This window comes from Anabrus simplex, chromosome 4 (genome assembly GCF_040414725.1).
Source record: "Anabrus simplex isolate iqAnaSimp1 chromosome 4, ASM4041472v1, whole genome shotgun sequence".
In the NCBI taxonomy this organism is placed as follows: Eukaryota; Metazoa; Arthropoda; class Insecta; order Orthoptera; family Tettigoniidae; genus Anabrus; species Anabrus simplex.
The window spans coordinates 110,825,157-110,852,556 of record NC_090268.1 but is presented as its reverse complement, the minus strand read 5'-3'; the positions used below and the strand labels follow the sequence as shown (position 1 = coordinate 110,852,556).

General features: G+C 40.0%; 1 protein-coding gene across 2 annotated transcripts in view; it reads left to right on the top strand.

Annotated features, from left to right (window-relative positions):
• Positions 1–27,400, top strand: part of LOC136872190 (membralin) — a 470,893-nt gene that overhangs the window by 214,686 nt on the left and 228,807 nt on the right. For both annotated transcript variants that reach the window (XM_067146026.2, XM_068227184.1), the window contains exon 13: positions 22,308–22,391. In XM_067146026.2, coding sequence (XP_067002127.2) covers positions 22,308–22,391 — 84 coding nt within the window. The remainder of the gene's footprint in view (positions 1–22,307; positions 22,392–27,400) is intronic.

Here is a 27,400-nt window from a genome sequence, read left to right as displayed (position 1 = left end):
TGTATTTCATTCGTACTTTGTTTTCATTTCGTATTAGGCAAATAAAATGATTTTGTAATCTTCCTATATCTTCTTTAGGTTTCGAATACTACGTCTCGAAAGATGTTTCAATTACTTTATTTTCTTATTACTTATTTTTATTTTATAGGAAACCTAAGGTTGATTTTCTCCAATTCAATTCATGGCCTTCAGAACTCCAAAAATCTATTTAAAGATATAGATAATGTATTTGTGAAATTCTGAAGATCTTTGTGAGCAATTCTGAAGTGCGAAATTTAGATTGTTTACAAGTTAATATCTCGTAGGTATCAAAGGGGTTCTGAAGCCATTTGCAATTGTGACTTTAAAGTAAACCATCTTAACAGCTTCATCATGGATTTATTTTATTTTTTATCTTCTTATGACTCGTAAATTGAACACTTTTAAACATACTTCCTAATCAAATCTTGATTATTAATTATTTTTCACATCCTGTCCTCCCCACTAAAATCAATATAGCTTTGTATTTTAAGAGCTTTGGTTATGCAGAGTATTGACACATTGGACTGGTATTTTTGTGGAATTGTTGAACATTTTGAAGAACGTTGTTTATGCGGAGTTTGTTCACATTAACAGGAGGCTGAGTGTGTTGTCACATCGTAGATCGATTTCGCGTCGACGTAATTTGTAATTCAAATTTTGAAAAAGGTATAAGATCTTGACTGTTTGGTTTGGATTATAGCAGAAACATTGAATGTACTCTCTCTTCCCCCTTTTCATCACCTACCCGTCGTTCCCACCGTGCGATGCACTTTCCATTCCTATAACCAAGGAGCTAACCCGCAGCGATAAGGACATGGCTCTTTGCAGAGGAGGATTTGCTCATCTTTTCAGGCATACTGTGCTGAACATACTCGTATTCCTGTCTTGCCGTAAGTGACGATGCTTTGGTTTCACCGAATGCTTAACACATTCTACTGGAATTATTTGTGACAAATTCTAAATACCGTAGTTCCTTAAAAAAAAAAAAAAAAAAAAAAAAAAATCATATTCTGGTTGGTTTACTTTTTTCACGAATTAGGCCTACTTGTTCTATATTTTCATCAGCGGGACGTACCCGTCGTTGACGGGTCGATAGTTGGTGATGTCACTGACTTATGTTGACGTGTAATTTTTAAGCAGTAACATTCGCACACTCTCGAGTCCAGCCTGAATTAGCAAGACCTACCAAAAACTGGCCAAATACCAAGCCGAACGCCTCTCGGCCGGTGATGGTTCTGTAACGCGTACTTTAACACACGGAAACCGAATTTCCTGGACAACTATTAAAGTTACAAAGAAAATTCGTATGGTTTTTTGTAGAAAAGTGAATTTATCCACTTGCTGGTCATTATTTGGTGATAGGACTAATCATTAGCCCATTATTTGGTTGTTAGGAGAATAAAATATGCACAGGTTCATTAAATACCTACATATTAATGGCTGCCATTTAGAAAATGTTAGTTCTTAACAATAGATTAGGCTTGTATTTGAACTGAATATCTTGAGATAGGCCTACATCGACACTAAATTTCAGCTCAGTTGGTCTAGTAGTTTAGGCATGATTGGGCAAGAAATGAAGAGGCGCCATCTCATTTGAAAAATACGTGATTTTCAAAATTATTTTCGCGTATATTATATTTTCATGTCAACATCTTGTAAGAGTACATGGCAGAATATAGGCCTACCCGTCGTTTAGTTCCATACCTCTTATAACTATGAGGCGTGATAAGAAAGTTTCCGTTTGAGGGCGTTGCTGCAGCGGTCATGCAACGTAGCGGGACTCCGATTCGGATATATAAGCACGAACATGTAGGCAAAGGGATTAGTGTGGCAGTCTTGTCGTGCCGAGGTGCGTGTGTTAAATGTGTCCATGTGAACTATAGCGATGTTATTACCAGATGCGTTCAACCAGGACCAACGTGCTGTTATTCTGTTTTTTTTTGATGCCGAAGGCCAAACACCGGCGGATATTCATCGGGGAATGAAGACTGTGTATGAGGCTGCATGTCTGTCGAAAACCACTGTTTTGATGCACCAGGTTCCGTGCGGGTCGCGTTTCGACACAAGACGCCGGCCGATTCGGGAGAGGGGTCAGTCTCATCCAGACAAGAACAATTGGGCGGTGGATGAGGCGATTGGCGTCCTATAGTCCTGATCTCTTCTCATGCGATTATCACGCCTTCGGTCTTCTCAAAAAGGCCTTGAAGGGTCGACGCTTCCTGTCGGACGAGGATGTGCAGCAGGCGGTTACGGACTTCTTTACGCAGCAAGACACAGTGTTATACAGCACGGGGATCTTCAACCTGGTGCGTGGGTAGTATGAGTGCCTTAATGCTCACGGCGATTTTGTCTCATGGCATCCCAATTCACATGTTTTCTGTTACTCAGGGAACTCACGTTCTCTTTTGATTCGTTAGTGGCCTTTTGGGCTAAACACAATACTTTTTTTGTTTTATTTTTTACTTCGTTTTGAAATTCCTTAGTTGAATAAATAATTTTGTTTTATTTAACATTTCTTTTCCACTTAATTTGTAGAGAGAGAATGATTACCTAGTTGTACTTCTTCTTAAAGCAGAAATCACCACCACTTTCTATTCTTTCAACTTGTCTACAGTAATTCGACCATTACTTCTGGGTGGCAGTTTCAAATGCATTATTTATTATATTTTGCATTTCCTTAGTCTTGAAATTAACGTTATGTTGTTTAACGTACCCTTTTACCTGACTCTACGCCTTTCGCGGGGATTCAGTTCACGGTGGTATGGAGGCAACCTACGACAAGTTACTCCATTGTTTTCTGCAATCGAGTCCGTAATCATACTGAACTGATCTCGTGCAGAATTTATGATACTAAGTAGCTCTCCTTTAAGATGGTCATCTGAATAAGGATATTTTTTGAAGTCTGCCATTCCCTGATATATCCCTTTCATATTTCGGAAGTGGGGATTATCCATGACCATGGGCCGTACTGGGTTCAACTTTGGCTAATAGTTGATATCTGAAACATAGTTCAAAGCTAACAGCGTCCATTTCGTCGTGGTAGTGAGCATTTCCCTACGAAAACATGTTTCACTTTCTTTACAGAGCTCACCTTACCGCCGGCGTGCGACGGTATACATTGTGGTCCACGAACAGCAGACTTAGCCAAATTAGCATATTTAGGTGCTTTTATTGTTTTGTTCTTCCAAATGTTTGACAGAACTACGAGTTACATTCACCCAACTTTCACAGAAGTATGCAATATTCCTTGCCTTGTTCCTAAATTGTTTCATTTTCTGTAAACATGCGTGTTCTCACAGTTTCTTTCGATCATGACCACTTTCTTTCCTCTCATTTTTGAGCTGAAATCCCACTTTTTTCACAAATGATAAAAAGTTGAATATTCGACATTTTGCAAAGCTTTACCATAATCAACTTCCATTCATTACAATATGAATTGTAACGGAGACATTTTGAAACAGGAATACGTAAAAATTGTGTCGCATGGCACTACGTACAAGATCATTATGTACTTCCCTGCTGGTTTTATACTTACGCGTAGTTTTCTTTTTCCCCTCCGGTGTGATGAATAGCCCTTTGTTACTTCCTTTTGTTAATTTAATGAATATGGGCTTATTGTCGTCAGTCGTCTTACAGAGCTCGCTAACAATGAACGATTGACTACATCTAGGGATCTTTTCCTTCAAGTAGTCGAACACACTTAAAATCGTTTTCCTCTCCCTACTTTTATTCTTACCCATTTTTCTGCGGTCCATTACGATCACTGAACACTTTCAAGTTAATGCACGGTTAGTCACTATAGAGCATTCGTTAGTGCTCAGATCCACTGACACACAACAACCTAAAACAATGTTTTTCAAACAGCCAACAGGGCTACCGCAGGCAGAGAGAGCTTTGAGGTGCCTGATGTGAAAACGGGTTCCCACTGTAAACCATCTTCAGGGTTGCCAGCAGTGGGGTTCGAACCCACCATCTCGCGAATGCAAGCTCACAGCTACGTAACCGAAATCACGCAGCTAACTAGCTCGGTGCGTTAACTACTGACGGTTTTCGGCGACGATGGAAAACTAGTAGATCCATACTGGGAAGGTAATTATCGTGGCTTTAATTCAGATAGAGCCCATGGATTTGTCTGGTGAAAAAATGGAAAAGTACGAAAAATAATTCATTGAATTACGTTATGCATGTCAGTTCTCAATTATCCAACAATAAAAACCATGGGCGCCCGCAGTGGAGTCTATGAACGAACACAACGTTGCAGCCGGCCAGACCACGGCAGACGTTTCTCTTACGCGTGCTATGCGAAATGAAATGGCAGATTCGTGGAAGTAATGTTTCTGGGAATCTTCATCCGAAGATAGAAAATAATTTCATCATTTTTTGCACACCTTTGTCATTTTGGCTTATAAAGCAAAAATTGGCCTGGAACGACAGTTTCTATTGCACATATAAAAATTATTCCGTTTCCTTGGAAATTTACTGTATATATTTAAATATATATAAATATAAATATCGATACACTCTTAGCATCACCATTACCTATGACGATGTTTTTTCAGGTCAATTCGTTCCATATTTTGGCATAATTCGATGCTCGGAATTGAAATGCTTTTAAAAATCGCATTTCAAAGATAACTTCCTGATTTAATCATTTAATAAATGTATAAAACAGTTGACTATTTTTCGCGCTAACTGTCGTGTTCTCCACAAAATTTCCTGCAAAACTACATATTCTATTTTTGTTTCTAAGCTAAATATGAAAAGCGACATATTTGGCAACAGCGCGCCTAATTCTCCCATATGGTACGCTTTGGACATGAGAGCTCATTGAATATTGAATTTTCACGACCGCATTGTAATCGAAACAGACTTTCAACGTTTAGGTCGTGTTACGTACATGTAGTACGTGTTGAAGAGATGTTAAGTACAGAACAAAAATGGCCAGCCGGACACCAGTGGGATCCGAACCCACGATGAGAAAAACGACTATAGGGCGGGGCGTAGCATTCGTAAGGAAGTTCGCAGTCTATACAGTATCTGTTCATTGTCTTAATGCCCGCCTGGTTGCCATGATTCCTAGTGCGAAGTCTCTATGGTCTAACACCGTGGTTTGCCAGTTCGAGTCCCGCTGGTAAAAAATATTTCGTCATCAGAATGTTGCTGGCAGGATAGGATAGGTGGTGGTATAGAATGTCTAATCGCTAGGTTGCATGCCAGAAGCCTAGATTAAATACCAAACCTCTCTGGAGTGAGGGCATATGACGCTATGGATCATGATTCGTTCATCGGATGGACATGTCAAGCTTTGGGAAGACGCCTGGGGATTGTTCGTAAGAAGTATGCTATTTCATCCTCTCCCTACCTTATCATTATTTACACACAGACACGTAGGTCGCCCATGGGTGTCACGTAGAAAGACCTGCATCAGACGAGCCGATCTTATCCTCGGACAACCCTGAAGATGATTTGTCGTGGTTTTCCATTTTCACACCTGGCAAATGCTGGGGCTGTACCTTAATTAAGGCTACGGTCACTCCCTTCCCACTCCTAGCCACTTCCCTATCCCATCGTCGCCATAACACCTATCTGTGTCGGTGCGACGTAAAGCAAATTGTAATAAGTAAGTCAGTCAATCAATCAATCAATCAATCAATCAATCAATCAATCAATCAATCAATCAATCAATCAATCAATCAATCAATCAATCAATCAATCAATCAATCAATCAATCAATCAATCAATCAATCAATCAATCAATCAATCAATCAATCAATCAATCAATCAATCAATCAATCAATCAATCAATCAATCAATCAATCAATCAATCCTCGGGCATACCCGACAGAAAAAGCCATACGCTTAATAAATGAAACAGGTTTAATGTACGGTACCTTTTATAACGTGTTGTTCACTGCTGTGATCTTTTTCAGGTATTAATTTACGTTTCTATAATTGGGTTGACAGTGGCACTAACGATTCCGTTTGTATTATTATTGTTATTTTTTCGTTATGCCCTTTCATAGAATGCGTTGGAACTTGTTCATTGGTTTCATGAATTTCGTCTTCCTGTACTTCCAAAATCTCTTCATGAACTCACTGTGTTGCCTCTTCCGTTCTTCTGACCACTTCGTACTAGTCCTGCTGCTAGTTTTATCCATAAATATGTGTTTATTTGCTGAGGTCCTGAAACTTCACGATTTCTAGTGATGTCTTCCCCGATGTTCAATTCATTCAGGTCCCCTCTTGTTTTCTTCAGGCATTTTATTCTCCTCTTTTGGGAATTTATTACATTGAATAATCTTCTTGTGAGTCTATTATTATCCAGCCTAAAATGTGTCCAAAACGTTTCAAACGTCTCCTTCGAACAGTATTGATGAAACTGTCTACGTGACTACAGTGGTCTGCAGTTCGCCTTTTGATCCAAATTCCATTTTCTTGTGTGGGGTCGAAGATTTTCCTGGGAATTTTACGTTCTTGTTTTTCAATATCTGCAATTTTAGTTAAGGTTGCTGATGTATATAGAGCTTCCGTTGGGATAACTGTTTTGTAATGTTTCAGTTTAGCATTACGTGACATTACTCGTTTTTTGTAGTGATCCCATGTTAGACTTAATGCCCTCTGAAGTTCTGAGGCCTATTCTGTATTGGCCAAACTGTCTAATTCCCCGCCCCTCCCAAAAAAAAAATTCTTTCTCGAAGGTATTTAAAAATGTATACCTGTGAAATTGTCCTTCAATTTTATCTTTCTTGCACTTTTGTTGAAAATTCTGTGTATACTTCGTTTCCTCGAATGATATCTGAACGCCTTTCTGTGGATGTTATTCTGTGTAATATCTCGAGAGCATACCTATATAGTTTCCTCCTTGTTGTTATTGATTATCGTAAGGTCATCTGCGAAAACCAAGCATTTCACTTTGATTTTGTTCCAAGCAGTCCCGATGTTTATGCCTGTGATATCCTGTTCCCACTATTTGATGACTTTATGTAAAACAAAGAAAGAAACTTATCGAAAACCTGTGTGTACTTCAAAAGGTCAGAAATTTCCCCAAAAATGTCACCTTAGATTTTGTGTTTGTGAGGGTCTGACGAATCAGTTCTCTGGTCTTTCTGTCCATTCGAAATTGTTCAAGCGTGTCTGACGAGGTCTGTCTGGCCACAGAGTTATAAGCTGTCTTTCTTTACAGTCTTTCAATCGCATAAACATTCCATTTAACGGTGTTTTATCTTTTGTTTCAATGTTATTCTTCAAATAAAATTCAAAACTTGCATTAGTGATTAATATGAATGTACTTAAAATGGATAATCATGAACACGTGAACTAATTCTGATATGGACATGAATACTGCGCCTATTTAAAATGAGTTAAGCAGTAGATACATAATTAAATTAAAATAATGGTCATATTTTAATATTTGTGCAATTATACAATGAAATGATCAGATATAATTGCCAAAAATGACTGGATGAAAAATAAACTTTGTTACCATGTCCAAGAAATCTTTCACTCCTTATCCCCCGAGCAAGGCCATAATTTCACTGTGGTTCGCAAATTTCTGTCACACTACCGGGCGCGCAACACGATCCCATATCTGTTCCTTTCCTAAAACCAGATTGATATTCCCCAATCAAATTATCTGTTTCTCTAGCGAGGGTAGCGTAAGGGGCGCTGGAACACTCTTGTGCCAGGCTCCTCACTTTAATTTTCCCTATCAGAACTCCCTTGGTCAACCCTTGTTCTCTTCCTACCTCGACGGTATCAAGTTTGTGGGGCGTAGTGTGTCTTTAATTTTCACCTCCTTCGTGACCTTTCTCGTTCTTATACCGATACCCTTATTCTTCGAAGGGTCGAACCTCTACCATTTTTTTCTTTGATTAATGTTAGGAGAGGTTGGTTACCCAGTTGTACTTTTTCTTTAAACAATAATCACCACCACCACCACTACTATCATTTTCACACCAGGCAGTTGCTGGGGCTGCTTCGTTTTTGCTGGCGTAGGCCTTTCCTATCGCATCGTCAATGCGACAAACCACCAGAAAAAAAAATCTGCTAAAGCATTCTGGCATTTAAAGATTTCCTGTTTTAACAGCCTAGCTTGTGAAATACTATTGAATGAGAGGTTTAATGTATTTGTTACATCGCCTTTAATAGCCAGACATTTGAAATGCCGTTTTTATGCCCATCAGGTGACTAGCTCGAGTTAGTTTCAATTGGCTGGTGAATATAGCCCGCTTTCACGCTGCCGTGTCTCGTAGTAAACCCTTAAGGAATCGTCTCTCCAGCGGCTCCTCTCGGAATACACACAAAGAATAGTAGTGGCGTGCTATATATAGTATGTCGTATGAAATATTCATGGAAAGTCGGCCGCACATGGACTATAAGGTGAGACCCTCCCCCGTAAGAACACGAGATGGGATTTCTGTTTTAGCTGTGAGGTTGGAATAAGGAAGAGCGGCTGTCTGTGTATACATCGTTGTCTCACTTGCTTTCCTGTGACAGAGTTCTACATTCCAGATTTTGCATTTTGGCTTGCTTTTGGTGTTCACTGCCCATGTGCAGTTGATAGTTGCCTTGTCTCGAGACGGGAACTTACTTCGAAATGTAACTTGTGGGTATACTTTAAGATCCATTCTGTGTTTTAATTGAACGATTACTATATTTTATCGTGGCAGTTACTCAGAATGTTTGTTGTTGCTTGTATCGTTATTTTAGAAGCATGTCTAGACTATAGTATGTTATCCCTTGTGTAGCTTTTATTTTGCTGCTTAGGCTTCCCGTTTTCCTACCTGACTCATTCTAATTTTGATTGATCATCTTTTTCTCTCTCTACTCTTCGCTCTTCCCTCTGTGGATAAAAATGTGACTTTCGAAACGAAGATAGAGCTTCAGTCCTTCCATGGTGTCTAGCCTGGTAGTTCTACGTACGACCTTTGAGTGAGTCTATGTTTTGTAATGAAATAAACAAGTGACCATTCCATACAGTAACTATTATCCACAGCGGGGGAAATATGTATGTCGCATCCCGGCTGATGCTAGCGGAAGAGGTTAAAATGCGTTACTGGTGCGCTCTCAGACGAAATCGTAAGCATACGTTAATATACGTGCATTCCACCTACTCTGCTGTATCTTGATAGCCAAAATCCACCTGAGAAAGAGAAATCATAATATTGGTGTTCCAAGAAAATTGCCGGAGCTGGACTTATGGCTGGTGAAAACTACGCAAGTGATTTGTGAATTCTAGTGGTAAAGCCAGTTGTCAATCTTAATAATAATAATAATAATAATAATAATAATAATAATAATAATAATAATAATAATAATAATAATAATAATAATAACAACAACTACAATAAAACAGCCATAAATCAGTCAGATTATCATTGTTATAAAATGATAGTGTTGATGTCGTGGTTTTGGGGGAGAAACAATGTGAAAATCATCCCCACTTATAACACTGCAGTGGCAGCGCATACTAGATAAATGTTTGCACTTACATGCTTGGAATTCGAAAATAGCTTGGAACGTAGTAAGAGTATCATGGCATGAAGTGCAGATTGCTTGTGGTCATATTATAAACATTTTTACCAGCCGTCAGGAAGGAAGCTGACTTGACTATGGTAGATTTTATCAGAAGCGTGGTGAATAGTGTTCATCTCATAGAAATGAAGCCTGGCGAACTACACATAGTTTCCATTTTAAATGGATGTGCTACTGAGGCAACTGAAAGAAGCCGCCATTTAGTTGTTTGAAACTTGAAACTGGTTCATCGGCTTTGTAGAACAGGCAGACTACACTATAGCTAATCAGTTTAATGGACTGATCTCTTCAGTATTAAGCTCCTTAAAATGGTGTCGTAAAACTTGCGCCGTGTTAAAATCAGTAAAACTTGCGCCGTGGTCATTAATCATTCTAGGATCTCATTAGCGAGAGGTCTTGTTTGGGAATTCCACAGGGAAGTTTCGCGTTTCAGAATGTGACAGTGTCCACTGCTTACTTATCCCTTATCGGGGTTTTCAAAATATTATTTCTGATTATCTCATCTTTATATCAGCATCACTGTGCGACAGGCCTCGCCAGGGCACATAATTTCCTTGGCAGTAGCTATGGTTAATTCTTGACTCCTATCACTTCATAAGCGGTGCATGTCAGGGGAAACGCAGGGTGAGACAGTTTTTTTTTTTGTTTTCACTGGTCATTCTTTATTCAACAAATTCGCTATCATTTCATTTGCCATCCATTAATCTTTGTCCGAAAAAGCATGCCAGGCCTCGAATTCGGCAGCATTTTCTTCCTTTAGTGGTATTTCATCCTTCATTCATTCTATTCCTGACTCTGTCGGCTACAAACAGGCTGTGGATATTCTTCATTAGACTGAAAAGATGGTTCCATGTTTCCACACTTGGTTTGTAAATAAAGTCAAACTACGTAGTTATACACATTTCACCCACTGATATAAATACGATGCAGGTCTTTTAAAAGTGCAAGAAACCAACATTGATAGAGTGAATAACATTTTGTATATATTAACTAGCAATTACCCGCGGCTTCAGTCCCGTGGATTTTGTAATTTGAACAAAGTAATCGTTCCTCGGCATTGTACTAAGACATTACTGGTAACTGAAAATTCATAAAGTAAAAAATCTCGCCCCAAAATTGAGTGTCATTTACCCCAGAAATTCTTTGTAAACCATGTTTATGGTATTACCTTTTGGGGCTAATACGACCGTGCGACATACAACTGTACCTGCGAGAAACAGTCTTCTCTTAAGTCAAAAAATAAATACATATCTCTTTATGTTTTCTCTTAAGTCAAAAAATAAATACATATCTCTTTATGTTTAAAGGAGATTCCTATTCCCATATCTGTAACGTCTTCAGTTTTTGAGATATACAAAAGTATCCCCATAGAAATAATGCAACCCCTCGATCAGTCCTTCCCCCATTCCTACCCCCATCTAAGTGTATTTTCCGAAGATTAAATTCGTGTTTATTTTTAAAGGGGGTTCTTAGATACCAATTTTTCACGTCAGTAACATCTTCAGTTTTTAAGATATAAGTATCCTCATAAAAAATAATTCAACTATTTTTCACTTCTTTTCACCCCCCGTTAAGTGGCTTCTCCGAAACAAAAAGGTGCATGTTCCTGTATTTTTTAAGAACTCTAAAAATACCAAGTTTCTTGTCTCTAACATGTTAATATTTTGACATATATGTAAATATACCGGTACTCATTTTAAAAATTTACCCGCTTTTCCGTTTCTTTTCAGCCCCTTAACTGGATTATCCGAAAACCAAAAAGTACGTGTTTCATTATTTTGAAGGAGTTTCCAAATACCAGTTTTCATGTCTGTACGTCTGTAACACCTTCAGTTTTTGAGATAAATGTATATTCGTAAAAAAATTCAACTTCTTCCTCACTTCTTTCCACCCCCTTCCGCCTTAAGTGGACTTCCAGAAAACAAACAGATCGTGCTTATTTTGAAAGGAAATTGAAGATACCAACTTTCACGTCTGTAACATCTTCAGTTTTGAGATATAAGAATCCTCATAAAAGTAATTCAACTCCTTTTTCATTCCCCCCCCCCTTCCTACCCGTTGATTCCCCCCTCCCAAAAAAGTGCGTGTTTATTTTAAAGGAGATTCCAAATACCAATTTTCACGTATTTAGCATCTTCAGTTTTTGAGATATAAGTATTCCCATAAAAATAATTCAACTCTTTTTTCACCCCAGCCCGTTAGGTCGATTCCCCCCACGCCTCCAAAAATTGCGTGTTTATTTTTAAAGGAGATTCCAAATGCCAATTATCACGACTGCAACATCTTCAGTTTTGAGAGTTGATCCCCCCCCCCCCCCCCCAACATGCGTGTTTCTTTATTTTTAAAAGAGATTCCAAACACTAATTTTCACGTCTGTAACATCTTTAGTTTTTGAGATATAAGTATCCTCATGAAAGGAATTAACTCTTTTCACTCCACCCCGGCCCCTTAAGTTGGTTTCCCCCACCCAAAAAATGCGTGCTTCTTTATTTTTAAAGGTGACTCCATATACCAATTTCCACGTCTTGTAACCTTCAGTTTTGAGATATTTCTTCAGAAAAAGAATTGAATTTTTTTCACTTCCTTTCACACTCCCCACTCAAATGAATTAAAAAAACAAACAAACAGTAACTTACCCGTTTCTTTAAAATAGCTTCAAAATACCAATTATTACGACTGTAACTTCTTCAGTTTTTGAGATATATGTATCCTCGTAAAAGGAATTAATCTCCGTTTTCACACCACCCCTCCCCCAACACGTTGATCTCCCCCGCAAAATACGTGTTTCTTTATTTGTAAAGGAGATTCCAAATACCAGTTTTCACGTTTGTAACATCTTTAGATTTTTTGGTATACATTTATATATATATTCTCATAGATATAATTAACTAATTTTTCAATTCTTCCACCGTCCCCCGTCAAGGTTCTTTTTTTTCTTCCGAAAACCAAAGAATACGTGTTTCCTTATTATTAAAGGAGATTATAAATACCAATGTTCAGGTCTGCAGCATCTTAGATTATTCATATATACTGTAGGTATGCTAATTTTAAAAATTCACTCCCTTTTTACACTTCCTCTTAAGTGGATTTTCCGAAAAAAAAAAGTTTAATTTTACAGGAAATTCCAAATACCAGTTTTCAAACCTGTAATATGTTACGTATCTGAGATAATTTGCAGATATAGTCTTTTTTTAAATTCACCCCGTTTGTCACTCCTCTTCACCTCTATTCGTCGGATTATCCAAATACACAAAAATACTTGTTTCTTTATTTTCACAGGAGATTCCAAATACCGATTTCCTTAATTTTTTAAGATATAAGTCTCTTCATAGAAGGTGATCAACCCCTTTCCCTCCTCTTTTCACCCCCCTTAATGGGATTTTCTGAAAACAAAAAAATACGTGTTTCTTTATTTTTAAAGGAGATTCCAAATACCAAAATTACGTCTGTAAACTTTCAAATTTTTGAGATATAGATATCCTCATTTTAAAAATTCACCCCCTTTTTGCTCCCTCAGCGACGGAATATACAAAAATCCTCCCTTAGTGAGCACCTACACCCTTATATAATTGTATCCCGAAAATGTCACTTCTTTATGTCCAGAAGTTTTGGCTTGGCGATGACGAGTCCGTCAGTCAGTCAGTCAGTCAGGACATGTTATTTTATATAGAGAGGTTTCAAAATCTCAGTTGTACAGATATTCACACCATTCGTTGAACCTGGAAATAAGTCCCTGCGGTGCAGCGCAGGTAGCAGTTGCTTCAGACAGCTGTCAAACCACTTCTACTCCCGGCGGGGAATCTCCACGGCGCAAATTTTACTCAGCGCAACTTTTACTCGGCGCAACTTTTACAGAACCTTTAAAACACCAGGAATGAACAGCAGCAGCATTGCTCGCCCTGGGTAGTATTAAACAAAGAGAGGCTATCCTAATCCCTGTAAGAATAAATTTGGTATATCCTCCTCCCCTCCCCACCCGTATGGCGCAACAGCCCCAAAGGGCGTTGGCTTACCAAGCGACTTATATTCAGTCAAAGGTCTGCAGATTACGAGGTGTAGTCTAGTTAGTATGACGAATCCTGTTGGTCGTTATTCTTGGCTTGCTGGATCGGGGCTGCTATCTCACCGTCAGATGTAATCTCGTAGGCTGAATGGGCCTCGAACTAACCCCCAGATCCAGTTAAAAATTCCTGACATGGCGGAATTCGAACCCTGGGCCTCTGTGTAAGAAGCAGGCACGCTACTTCTAGCCACGGGGCCGGCAGGGTGTATCGAGTTTGAAGGAAGGTAAAGTATTGAATGATTGTAGATCCTCACTTAGAGCTGGAGCAGATGGGAACAGTAATCGATTTCGGAAAGTCGGAGAGAAGGCTAAGCGACAGGAATCTGGTACAAGAAAGTGGAAACGATACCAAAGTCTCTGGCGTTGTCTACGTTAAGCATTGCGAAAGAAGTCAGGAAACAAGTGTGTTCAAGTTCCAAGTTGACTTTAAATAACTTCCCATGACTTTCGATTTCTATTTCAGGAAAATTCTTTCATTGTGTGTTTTTCGTTCGCTGGTCGTTTTCAGTCCTAGTCCCACTTAACTACAAGTACACGTACCAGTACACTGGAGATTTAACCACAAAAGGCCCAAAGTCATATTAGACTAAACCACCCACCGGGTGTAGTCCATATTCTGGTCAGCTCGATTCCGTTCTAACAGTTCCGCCGTTTGCCATCTATGCTGTCCCTTTACTATCATGTTCAGAACTGCACTCAAGACCCCGATGGGTCGGAGGGCTAAAATCCCTCAAGCCCGAATCCATCGAGAAGTGTGGTCTGTCTGTCTGGAGATCTAACCCATACATAGCAAATCGTGATCTCGCTGTTCCTGTCTCCCGGTTGTTACAAGAGGGTAAACGTAATTAAGATAGAGCATTGTGTTCTTCATTCTAATTGTTACTACTACTACTACTACTACTACTACTACTACTACTACTACTACTACTACTACTACTACTACTACTACTACTACTACATTTTTCATTCCATACCATGATATAGTACGGGAGCTTCCTAGACGGTGATGTCCTCTCTCAGGCCAGGAGATGTATTGCGATTATTTGAGGTGCGGAAATTGAGAGGGGAGCGGCCGTGGCCTATAAAAGGAACTGTCCCGACGTGAGAAGAATTAAAAACCATGGAAAACAAGTCTCAGGACAGCCGACGTTAGAGTTAGCCACAGCCTCCCGAATGCAGAGGTATAAAACCACGGTAAAGTCGTGGCCACTGTTAGGCTAAGCTACTAGATTTGTTACCAAACAATATGGAATAAACAATATGGTAAAAGGGAATACGTTCTCTTACAGAGCTGAACATGTGACAGCTTTTTGAACTCGAGCTCGAAGGTCGCAGTCTGCTAATGGCTACTTTTTTTCCGCATGGACGGTCGATTCGAGATGTGAGAGAATCACATTCAGCTCCTTTTCAATATTGAACTGGCTATGGAGACATCTGCTGTGTATTGGCTGAGTTATGTGGAATCCAGATAATAGTCAAGTGCGTTCATTGCCCTACATGATTGTCTCCATAGACAACCAGTAGGTTACATCTTTGAATATGATTTTCTCTCGTGTCTGTCATTCTAGTGAAAAGTTATCGCACCCGGCGAACGAACGACAGGGATTCGGACTTGTCTGGGAAGCAGTCACATTTTCAGCTCCGAATTAGAAACATAGGATGGACGGATTGATTGATTGGTTGGTTGGTTGGTTGGTTGGTTGGTTGGTTGGTTGGTTGGTTGGTTGGTTGGTTGGTTGGTTGGTTGGTGCAGATCTTTTCTAGTTGACGCCCATGAATATCGCGCATGTTTGTGTGTGTTTGTGTGTAATGGGGTAGGGAGAGGAAGAAGCCCGGTGTCGGCATATAACCTACTCTTGTCGAATGACACCAAGGGGTCTGCTCAAGGCTTTACGGCCGCATACAACGGACGAATCTCCAACAGCGTCCATTTGTATCACTTTTGATATTCTGCCTAAGGCCTCGATGAAACACATGGCTATGTGAACCGCAAATTTTAAATCGTACGTTGCGCCACCGTAGAGTTTTGGGCTGGTAGCGGAGATTAGCGTACCTTTATCATTCTCCTTCACCATCTCCCACCCTGTCTTTACCTAGTGTTCGCCGCATATGACCTGTGTCGCGTCAACACAGAAAAATACTTTACCATTCCGATCGGGTCGCGTCTTACGTCGAAAGTTTTTTTTGACGTGGCCAAGTTTTTTTCGCCGTGTTTTCCATATTTTTTCCAGAAACCAGTCATCCTTGATATTCCGCTGTTCCCTTTTGAGACGAAGTATGAAGTGTCATTGATATATTAGCTTTATGGGGCATTCGTCTGCGTCTGATCTTGACGATCGATTGTGCACCTGAACACTTCTTGAGAGAGTTCTAAACACCAAAGTCAGTGTTCCCTTTCCTGTATTCTGCTGTAGAAGACCGTACTCGAGAGCTGAGTGAAAGGTTCAAAAACCCATAGTTTTGGTAAGCAGTAGCAGTGCATATATTCATAAAACTTGGATGTGGAAAATGTAGATAACTATCTGAAACTACGACAATTCAAGACTGAACCAGCTGCAGGACAATCCCACGATGAAGTTCACTTTAAGGTGATCAATATGGAAAAATAACTTTCTAGAGGTGAAAACCTGTCTGGTAAAGATTGTCGGGAAACTTATCGAAAGGAGTGCACTGATATACAGTTTTCTGAAGAATCTACTTGTCTTGATCCCAAACAGATATTGACTGAGCCAGAACAATTCAAGGCTGACTCAAGAGTGCTTGGAATGCTTTCAACGAATCATCATCTCACTGTGCTGCTATCTGATCGAGCCATCTTTCAGCTTAGTTGCTTTGCTTCTCAAGATCGAGCTTTCAAAATTCATCGTAGGCAATGTCGACTTATTTACCTTCATGTCAAACAAATGAATGGCTTAGAAAAATACAAACCGAGCTCGATAGCTGCAGTCGCTTAAGTGCGGCCAGTATCCAGTAATCGGGAGATAGTGGGTTCGAACCCCACTGTTGGCAGCCCTGAAGATGGTTTTCCGTGGTTTCCCATTTTCACACTAGGCAAATGCTGGGGCTGTACCTTAATTAAGGCCACCCATCCCATCGTCGCCATGACATATGTGTCGGTGCGACGTAAAGCAAATAGCAAAAAACAAAAAAAAAAACAAAAAAAACAAAAAAGAAAAACAAAGATGAGTGGTAAATTGTCAAAATTATCCTTGTGCTCTCCCTGGGCAATGCTTTTATGGAACTTTTTTTTTTTTTTTTTCATTAGTAAGGAAATGTTAGTGGGAAATCTTCATGAAGTGTCTCTGGTAGCCCTAAGAAGAGTATGAGATGGCTGACAAAGTTTGGGTGGAGAAGGTGGTTAGTCGAGGGCCAAGAAATGCTTTGTGATGCTCGTGGGACCAATGCTAAGGTAAAATAAGCAGTCGCAAACCTAAAGCGAAGAGAAACAAATTGTAGAAGCTGAGGCATATGAGAGTGAGAAAAGGGTTGAAAAAGAAAGAGGAGTTACGAGTCAGGCAAAGTGAGCTGTTAGTGAAGATTTAAAAATAATACGTCCAACCGTCCAAGGCACCTGTAACACCACATCTCAAATACCTGAATACGACCTGTCTTGTTGGAGTTCAGTGTCCACGTTTCACCGCTACGCCGCCTACCAAACAAATATTTTAACGAATGGTTTCCCGAACTCTAGGCTCAGTGTGCATTTGGTTAAGAAACCATGAAGAGGTTTCACGCCATCTGTGAATGCTCTAAACGGGCCGTTCTCCACAATGTGTCATTATTTGTGCTTCTGCTCCATAGTAGTAGGAGGCACTGCCTTTGAATTCGCACGTTTTCATCATAAAATCCTGTCTACAATGGTCTGTTCTTACCCTATTTAGCGTAGTCCATTCTTAGCGATGACTCACCTTTTCTTACGGAATCCTTGATCAGATGTGTATTATGAAATGTATGTTCTTTCCAACATTCTCTCCATTTTGTTTGTATTGAAATGTTTCGATACTTTGTGGTAATTTAATGGCGGTTAGCGTTATTTTAATCGGATATGTGGTAGATCCTAAGAACTGTACACAAATGGGTTTTTTTTTTATATTGATAAACGTAGGCCTACTAGAGCGTTACTCTTCTGTACTCTGGGCCAGTAAATTTAATGCAGGAAAACGGTAATAACATACGGAGAACTTGGGGAAAATATAGGGAAAACAGATTAATGTGACAAGCGGGCAACCTATGCTTTGTGTGAGTTGACCGGAAACACAAACATTTCTCGACACGCCAACGACTTTCGACTTGGAGGTCACGGTTTCACTCAAGATCTTTTAATTTCAGAAACACCCTCTGATTTTGATTTGTGCATCCGAATCCTATTGTTGTTAGCAAGCTTCCTAGGTATTTGAAATGTGATGCCTTTCAAATGGGGTTTCCTTCCAGATTGATAACAGCGTTGGTGATTTGAAGCTTATTGATTACATTGAACTTTATTTTGTGAATGTTTATTTTAAGGACAAACTCCTTGTGCATACTTCATTGATGCTGTTGCTTTTGATCCCGTATAAATGTAACTTGAAAGCTTGTCAGGCTGTTGAACACAGAATTTCAGTATAAATATTATACTATAACATACCTATAAAAAACCACAGTATTAAACAAGGAATGCAAGTACACACTATTAAACAACAAATGACATGTTTAGTTCTTAAAAGAACATTATCAGATCTTTCAAGTCACATTGAATATTTTGAAATATTGTTTATTCCTGTCCAATCATCTATGAGTTTGAATTTTGGAACTTGTAGCCCTGCTTTGTCACTACTCGCCCCCGTATGTTTAGTAGTGTGGATTTCTATTCCTTGTTTAATAGTGTTTTGTACAGGTACGTTATAGTGTAATATTTATATTTAACTTGTGTGTTCGACAGACTGAAAAGCTCTTTAAGTTACATCTAACTGAGTCGATACTGAAAAGTGTGGCTTCCTTCTTAACAGATGTTGATCCTAACATGAATTTTGTAAATTTTATTTTTCGCATTGTAGAATTCCAAGTAGTGTGGTCATTGAACGAAATACAAAGAGAGTTAACATTAATAAGTTCCACAACGTAGTGGAAGGATAGTGGATAAAAATAATCTTCGTGCGCATTGCAAATTGAATTGCTTATACTACCAGTCTGCTCTCTGATCAAATCCGCCAATAATAATACTGTAAGCAAAACTGGAGACCGACAAGGGGATGGATTATCACCTATTCTTCTTAAGTGTGCCTTAGAAAAGGTCATCCGGGAATGGAAAAGTGTCCTCGAAGGAAAGGAAGTTTAAAGTGGACTCAGTTTTAAGTGATCTAAACTTAAACTTCATGGAGACTGCCTAGCTTTTGCAGATGATTTTGCGATCCTAGCACCATCCGCTGAAGCAGCTGAACAACAGATTGAGGAAGTTTATCATCAGGCAGGCAAAATCGATCTCAAAATCTCAATTGAAAAAACAAAATATATGATCAATATTAAGGACAGACCATTTAAGATAAAAACAACACAGGGCGATGTTCAAAAGATTGAAGCTTTCAGATATTTAGTAGAGTTGCTAGATATGAAGAACTAGGAAACAGGGCGTGGAGGCAAAATTAATGAAAATGAAGGCAGCATACATGAAGACTCTTGAGTTATACAATCAGAGAGCATTATCATGAGGCGCTAAGATCCGACACTACCAGATAGTTGTAAGACCAGAAGTTTTATATGCATCAGAAATACTGAACTTGAGAAATAAAACCTCAAAACGAGAACTGGGGAAACTAGAACGAAGGATAGGGAGAAACATCTTAGGAGCCATTAAAAAGGAAGGAACATGAACGCTCAGAAAAACTGAAGTGCGTAACAAGGTGGGCAAAGTAACGGACGTCATCAAGAAAAGGAGGCTGACTTTCTTCGGTCATGGGTTTCGTATGTCTGACAGTAGACTGACATAACAGATCGGAACACAAGTTTGGAATCCCTAAGGTAAGCCTGGATGGCACCAAGGAGTGGTTGATGATTTGAGGCTGAACGGGATAACGGAGCAAGATGTCGTAGATAGACGCATCATTAAACAGAAAATTCAGGATTGGAGGGTACCTGAAGATGAGTTCAAACCAGCGAAACGACTTCCCTAGTCAGAGGACGGAAGGAACGCTCACAATAAGAGAATGAAGGACAAGTGGACAAGGATATGTAAACATGGTTGGAAACCTAAATAAACGTGGTCCAACGAGGCCGTAATGATGTATAATAATAATAATAATAATAATAATAATAATAATAATAATAATAATAATAATAATAATGTCTCGACTACCGTGTGCAGACATTTTAATTTGATGCCATTTGGCTGCCTGCTAGTCATTTTCGATATTCCTTTTTATTCTAGGCCTACTAGATGGCAAAGTAAAGCAAATTATTCTAGGGCTGAGTTTTAATGAATTTTATCGGGTGAACACAAAATGTGTCACCAGAGTTCTTTTACATGCCGAGAACGTACCGCATGGAGTGTCGAGTGGACTTTTCTCTGCCCTTCAAAAATTCGACTACCTTTGCCGGGTTCGAACGCGCTATCTCGGTTGATCATAGCGAGGGCGCGCCCTGCTACTCGGATTACTGATGGAATATCAGAAAACCTGATGCCTCGGAGAGGTTGTTTCGACCCAGGGAACAAATCAAAGGCACAAGGACTCATGCCAGGATTATATGGAGCAGGACTTTCCAACGCCACCTACGCAACACAGTAGTCGCTGCTTCCGTCACGTGGCAACGCGCGTTGTCATGCAAGATGCACGGTGAATTATCCCTCAAGAAATGTAGACGGCCGGCCCCGCGGTGTAGGGGACAACGCGTCCACCTGTCACCCGGCGGCCCCGGGTTCGATTCCTGGCCGGGTCAGGGGTTTTTAATTGTAAATTGAAATTGTAAATGATTAATATCCCTGGCCTGGGGACTGGGTGTTTGTGTCGTCATTAACGTTCCCTTCCTCACATTCAACAGTCTACACTTCCGCAATTCCACTTACACGCAGGTTCCCCTCATATGGTGAAAGTAGTGGCAAAAGATCTACAGAGGTCGACGCCGCAAACAAATATCATTTTATTTTAAAAAATGTAGACGTTTCCTCGGTATACCTGGATACAAGTGGTGCTAAAGGAAATGGCGATTGTACTAAAGGAAATGGCGATTGTACACTGTGTTGACAGTTCTACTTCGGGGTGGCATTGTCGGCGTCGTATGCCACTATCAGTATGATTTCGCCTTACTGAGTTCCTGTTGATTTTTCTGTGGGCGTGGCAGTTCTGAGTGGCGCCATTCATTGGATTGCCATTTTAGTTCGGGTTCATACGCTCCTGCCGTGTTTCGCGAGGGACCACAGTACGCCGCAGAAGTCCGGCCCCGTCATTTCGGTGACTGTTGAAGTGGGTACCAGCTACAGTGTACTCGTACAACGTCTGTGAAGTAGCGGAGAATCCAGCAGGATGCAATTTTCCTCAGGTTGAGAATGTTCTTCAACACGTGCGACTCCTATTGATAACTAATCCCAACTTCTGAGGATGGTTCTCGGACAGTCCGTGATGGTTTACGGAAATAAGGCCTTGTTTGGCTCCCCCACAGAAAGCGTTCACCCATCGTGCAACAGTCCGATGTGGTAATGTATAGTTGCCACAGGCTTCACGTAAGCCTTAATGACATTCCTGTTTTTTTTTTTTTTTTTTTTTTTTTTTCCACAGGTCACCTGTATTTTGATGCACGATTGCTGTTCTCCCTTTGCAAACATGTGTTAGGGTAGTATAGAACACATTGCCCATTTCAGCTGCTCGCACAGACATCACCATTCGCTGAACCGACTGCTTTGGGCGTTCTACGCAATGACACAAGCTTAACCGATGCCCCTCACTGTCTGCTAGTGATGCGGGGTGTTGCCACTATTTCATGTACAACCGTCATATATGCGGGATGAGTCGTGTGTTAAGGCCAACACGTTTCCGTTTTGGAGAAAATTTATTCGTGTACCTCGTTTTTATCCTTAATCGAAAATTGCATATTACTTATTATCATATGTTCAATACTTATATTTTCACCCGGTTTCTTCGCGTAATTGATACTTGCCTTAGACTAAGGCACTGAAGCTAGTAAAGAAAGAAAGTCTACTCCGTGCATCTTGAAAAAAAATGACATCAGAGTAGGAAAGATGCTGACCATGGAAGGTGAAAAATATTCAACCCGAACTTCAAAGTCTTCGCTATAATTTACGATGAACTCTGGCAGACAGGAGATCATGAGGCAAGCAGCTCGCTATAAATTGTTGGGAGAAAATGAGTAGACGTAACTCAGTATAGTTCTTCGTTGTTCCATCCTCATACTCGTATGATCTACTGGGGTATAGTTGTCGGGGGAGCTGTTGCGATTTTGTAAGAAGGCAGTCGAGACAAGACAGGTAAGACGGCATTCCTAAGAATCTCTTTAGTTTGTGATTGTGGCTTTTTGCGAAACAAATTAATGTCGTGATGCAAAGGAGAAGATTTTTTATTTTAGCTGTAATTTATCTGCGGATTAAACTGCCATAAGTTTGTATTCGAAGTTATGAGAAACTTTTCCTGTGCTGTGCTGTGCTGTACTGTGCTGCTAATTTCAGTGCATTGTAGGAGGTGTGTGTGTGTCTTGCATGTTACAGTGGATCTTCTTCAGATGCTCGAATTCAACGTTACCATCACTTTTCCTGCCGCCCCTTTGTTGACAGTCATTCTGGCCCTTGTTGGTAAGTCGAAACTTTCATTGCTTTTTTTTTTTTCCTATTTTCCATTTTGTGGTTTGTTCTTGACATGTTTATTTGTTCTGTAAACTGTAACTTTTCAGAAAGCATTGCGAGGGTGGACCTTGAATATTCTGACATTTATGCTATTGGCACACTAAAGCAATAAAATTTGCAGTGCAAATAGTCCTGATAATTTTGCTTATGTTTGGAACGCACTTTTGTCTAGATTGAGCCTTTTATAGTGCTCGAAATAAAGTTCTAGTGCTGTTAACTCCTCTTTCATCAATAATGGTACTAGCAATAACGAATTAATCGACATGTTGGTCATTACCGCGGACATGTTACGTGTTCTCTCTGTTATAGATAATGCACGAAACGCAATGGTTGAATAACAAGACCCGAATGTAGAGATCATAACCAGAATGGGTATTGAAGAACTGTTTTTCTGGAATTAAAAAATCTTGTGTACAACCGTGACATCTGATTCGAAACTCTTTGGCGTGTCTTTTACGGTGTCGAAGGATTGACGCTAAAGCTTCGTCAATAAACCGACTTCAGGCCTTTGAATTGTGTGTGTATTGCAGAATGTTGGAAGATCCCACGGGTAGATCATGTCATCAATGATGATGAGATACTCCAGTGTGCTGTAAATCATGCCAAATTTTAACCCTCGCAGCCTATTTTTGTCACATCTATCAAAATGTCAAACACAGCCTAATATAGCTGGTTATAGAACACAAGATAGAAGGGAAATGTGGAGTGGAGGTTATCATCCTGGGTGCGGAATCTCTGACAGTGGACATCCTCAATACGGCAACTCTGACCCTCTGTGATATGACGCCACCAGAAGAAAACGACGAAGAAGAAGATTAATCCAACCATCCGTCATATTCTTTGCAGAAACATTTTGCAAATATCACACAATGGTAGTGTTAGTTATTTTAAGAAGCAAAAAAAGTGTATTTAACCCCGCTTCTTAACGTTATTTATTGGAGAGAAAGGGATAATTCAGATCCTCTGGTAAATGAAGTTATCAGCTAGAGAAAGGGGAGGACATTGAAAGGCAGGAAAAATTATTCTCACGGTGATAGCAAAGCAGCAGAAGTAGGCTATGGAGGTCGGATAGGGATGAAGTGGAAGTAAGCTGAGATCCGGCAGCCACCACTCACAAGTTATGACGTCCAGAAGTACACCTAACGGATACCCTCTGTCTGCGCCAGAATTTGAATCGTGGTTTCCAAGTGGTACACTATCTGTTATGGAACACAACTAGGATCTATTTACGAAGATGACATTGTGAAAGATACCATTCGGCGTTTTGTCTGAATCTCATGATTTCTATGTTGATGATCTTGTAATTGTTTACATCCACAATAAAGAAATATTCGTCAGGAGTGAAGCGAAATCCAAAAATATTCCATTCTAGAATAGTAGCTGCACAGCTGCCGAAATCGGAATTTAAACTACCGGCCTCTCATATTACAATCCCCGCCTCCATAGCTAAATGGTCAGCGTGTTGGCCCTTGGTCCAAAGGGTCCCGGGTTCGATTTCCGGCCAGGACGGGGATTTTAACCTTCATTGGTTAATTCTGATGGGTCGGGGGCTGCATCAGGCCTCTCCGGAGGCCACACATTATTTCGATTATTATTATTATTATTATTATTATTATTATTATTATTATTATTATTATTATTATTTTGCGATCGAACGAGTTGTTTTACTACCGATCCATATTTAATATCAAATTAATGTCATTAAATACTAGATTACACAGAATTGGGCCCATTTAAGATTTCTTTTTTGCTATTTGCTTTACGTTGCACTGACACAGATAGGTCTTATGGCGACGATTTTAAGATTTCTGTTTAACTTCAGAGGTAGGAGAAATGTTCCTCTGAACCTTATATTTTTTCTATTTTTTTCTATTTTATTGTTTTAGTATTGTTTCACACTACAATCCGCCTTTGTAGCCGAATGCGCTATGCCATGTTTCGTAACAAAACTAGGAACCCAAAACAAAATTTTTCGATTCTGTACCACGGTGGTTTTTGTGAGGCTGCTTTCTCTTGTGGATTTCTCCGACTCAAACAGAAAAAAAAAACACATTTGTAATAGTCGTAGGGCATATTCCAGTTGTAAATACAATAGTTAACAATCCCATCCGTGCTACTGATAAAATCATTTTTATGAGAATTGGCGGATACTAAACATTCCAAAAATCACATGGCATACTTTTTCTTTCTTCCTCAAAATTGTATGTTATCTATAACCGTCTCCCAACATCAATTGGTTAAATGATTAGCGTGCTGGCCTATGGTCACAGGGGTCCCGGGTTCGATTCCTGACAGGGTCGGGAATTTTAACCATCATTGGTTAATTTCTTTGGCACGGGGACTGGGTGTATGTGTTGTCTTCATAATCATTTCATCCTCATCCTGACGCGCAGGTTGCCTACGGGCATCAAATGGAAAGACCTGCACCTGGCGATTTGAACATGTCCTCGGACACTCCGGCACTAAAAGCCATACGCCATTTCAATTTTTTTCAACCTCAAATGATTACAGTGAACAGTATTCCAAATTTGTTAGCTCCATTTAACTTAGCACTGTTGTTGTTGTTGTTGTTGTTGTTGTGGCATTGGTAACGTTTCATCTGTGTTTATTTAGATGAGGTAACTTGCCATCAGTCTTGATAGGACGCCTTATTGAAGTCAAACGTGCGTTGTTACAGCTGTGATTATTATATGAAGTTTTTCTTAGTGCAAGTGTGTCTGCATGATGCTTCATTCTTTCAGCAAACCGCCAGTCAGCCAAGCGTAGGTAAAACCCGATAAACGATACTCTGTCGCGTCGCAGTGATTTCCTTGTGCGTCTTCGACCTTTGATTGTTTAGTTTACTTTAGTTTATTGCCTTTCTTATGTGGCGGGGTTCAGGCAATAGAGCCTTCTGTTACGCTAAACCATATTATGCAACTCCATTACACAGTTTATATAATAATATAAATACCTGTACATGTAATCATTAGTTAAACATCACATTTCTAAATATAACTAATTTCTAAATATAACTTCTTTTTGCTATTTGTTGTACGTCGCACCAATATAGATAGGTCTTATGGCGACGATGGGATAGGAAAGGCCTAGGAATGGGAAGGAAGTGGCCGTAGCCTTAATTAAGGTACAGCCGCAGTATTTGCCTGGTTTGAAAATGGGGAAACCACGGAAAACCATCTTCAGGGCTGCCAACGGTAGGGTTCGAACCCACTATCTCCCGGATGCAAGCTCACAGCTGCGCGCTCCTAACCGCACGGCCAACTCACCCGGTTCTATCCTTGCTGATAATTAAGAACTAAATATTCGTTTTTTTTTAAATAGTGAGATTTACTTTTTTCAGGTTTGAGTACCGCATTAAACATTTTCTATTAAATATCATTGGATTACCTATGCCTCTAATTTCAGCAGGGATTGAGTTCCAAGAAAGTATGGTTGCAGGTATAAATAAGTTGTTCTCTGCTTCACTGTGAAGAATGGAAGGGATTATGCGGATAACCTCGAGGGAGCTCTACCTGAAGGGGGATGTATTTAAAGTCTGTTCTGAGATAGTCTGGTTTGCTTGTTAGCAGAACACTGTGGAGTAAAGAAATAGCGTGGTATTTACGTCGTTCGGTCAGTCTTATTCATGACAGTCGAAAGAGGTAAGAGCTGATATGAGTTTGGAATGGGATATTCAATACGAATCGAGCCCAAGCATTGTAGGCAGGCTGTAGTCAAAATCCAAGTGTTTTGCTCATACTGAAGACTTCGTGCCACTTTTTGGCTCGTCCTCTGTTGCCTCAACCCTAGTCACTCGGTACGTGGTCATGGGAAGGTTTTACAAATATTCTGTTTGTCACTTTCTCTCTTAGTATAATTCGGATTTCATATCTTAAGAGAATAATACAGTAGCCATTTATTACCTATTTCTGTCACAGTTGATAAGCGCCAATCTGGAGATAGCACCAGATGAAGGTTCGGAACTCAACACTGACATAGGTGATTCTGTGGTTTGTCGACCCCGCAAATCACTCACTGGAGGCAAATACCAAGATCATATTCTTCGCTGTATATCCGGAGCTAAGGCATGACAATGACATATAGCCAGACTTTATTTTCGTAATGAGTTGATTCTTCTGACTAAGAGAAAGTAAACGACGACGTCACTGAATTTTTTAGTGAATGAATAACTATTTCTTGTCTTCGGATTGTTGAAAGTGTGGTTGTATAGTACAGAATTGTAAACTGTGAACTTCTGCATTTGTGATATCACCTCGAGTGCATGTGTTTGTTAGTGCTCAGGACGTAAAGCTCGTATCTCTTGCGTATTGTACAGTCAGCTAATTACGTACTTAGCCGTCATCTGAGGAGTTCAATAGCCATGTTTTGTTTCTCGACATCGTCACTGACTTAAGGTTAGGTTTGCTAGGAATTTTAGATACGTATTTACCTCTATCCCCGGTCTAGAAAGCCAAGAATAACGGCCGAGAGGATTCGTCGTGCTGACCACACGACACCTCATAATCTGCAGGCCTTCGGGCTGAGCAGCGGTCGCTTGGTAGGCCAAGGCCCTTCAAGGGCTGTAGTGCCATGGGGTTTGGTTTGGTTTGGTTTTTATTTACCTCTATCGCTGTGAGCAACTTTATTTACTGTGTTCTTGGTTTCTGCACCTTCCAGCCTCTTTCACTTGGCTCAGATTGCTTTTGGAAGTTATGTAAGACATGCCGGATATAATTGAAGTTAATCAGTGTGTCTCAATTTACCGAATACTGTTTATATCAGGTTAATTGAATCCTTTGCTTGAACGTCATGAGTACCTCCGGTGGTGCTTTCGTTTTAACGGAATGTGGAGTGTCTTAAGACGAGGGGTGGCAGTTGGGGGGAAAACAGTGTATCGATTGAGATAACGCGTGCACTGTACGGGCTGTTGAAGCCGAGAAAGCGCTAGAGGTGCTTAATTAAGTGTAGCTAATGTTGGA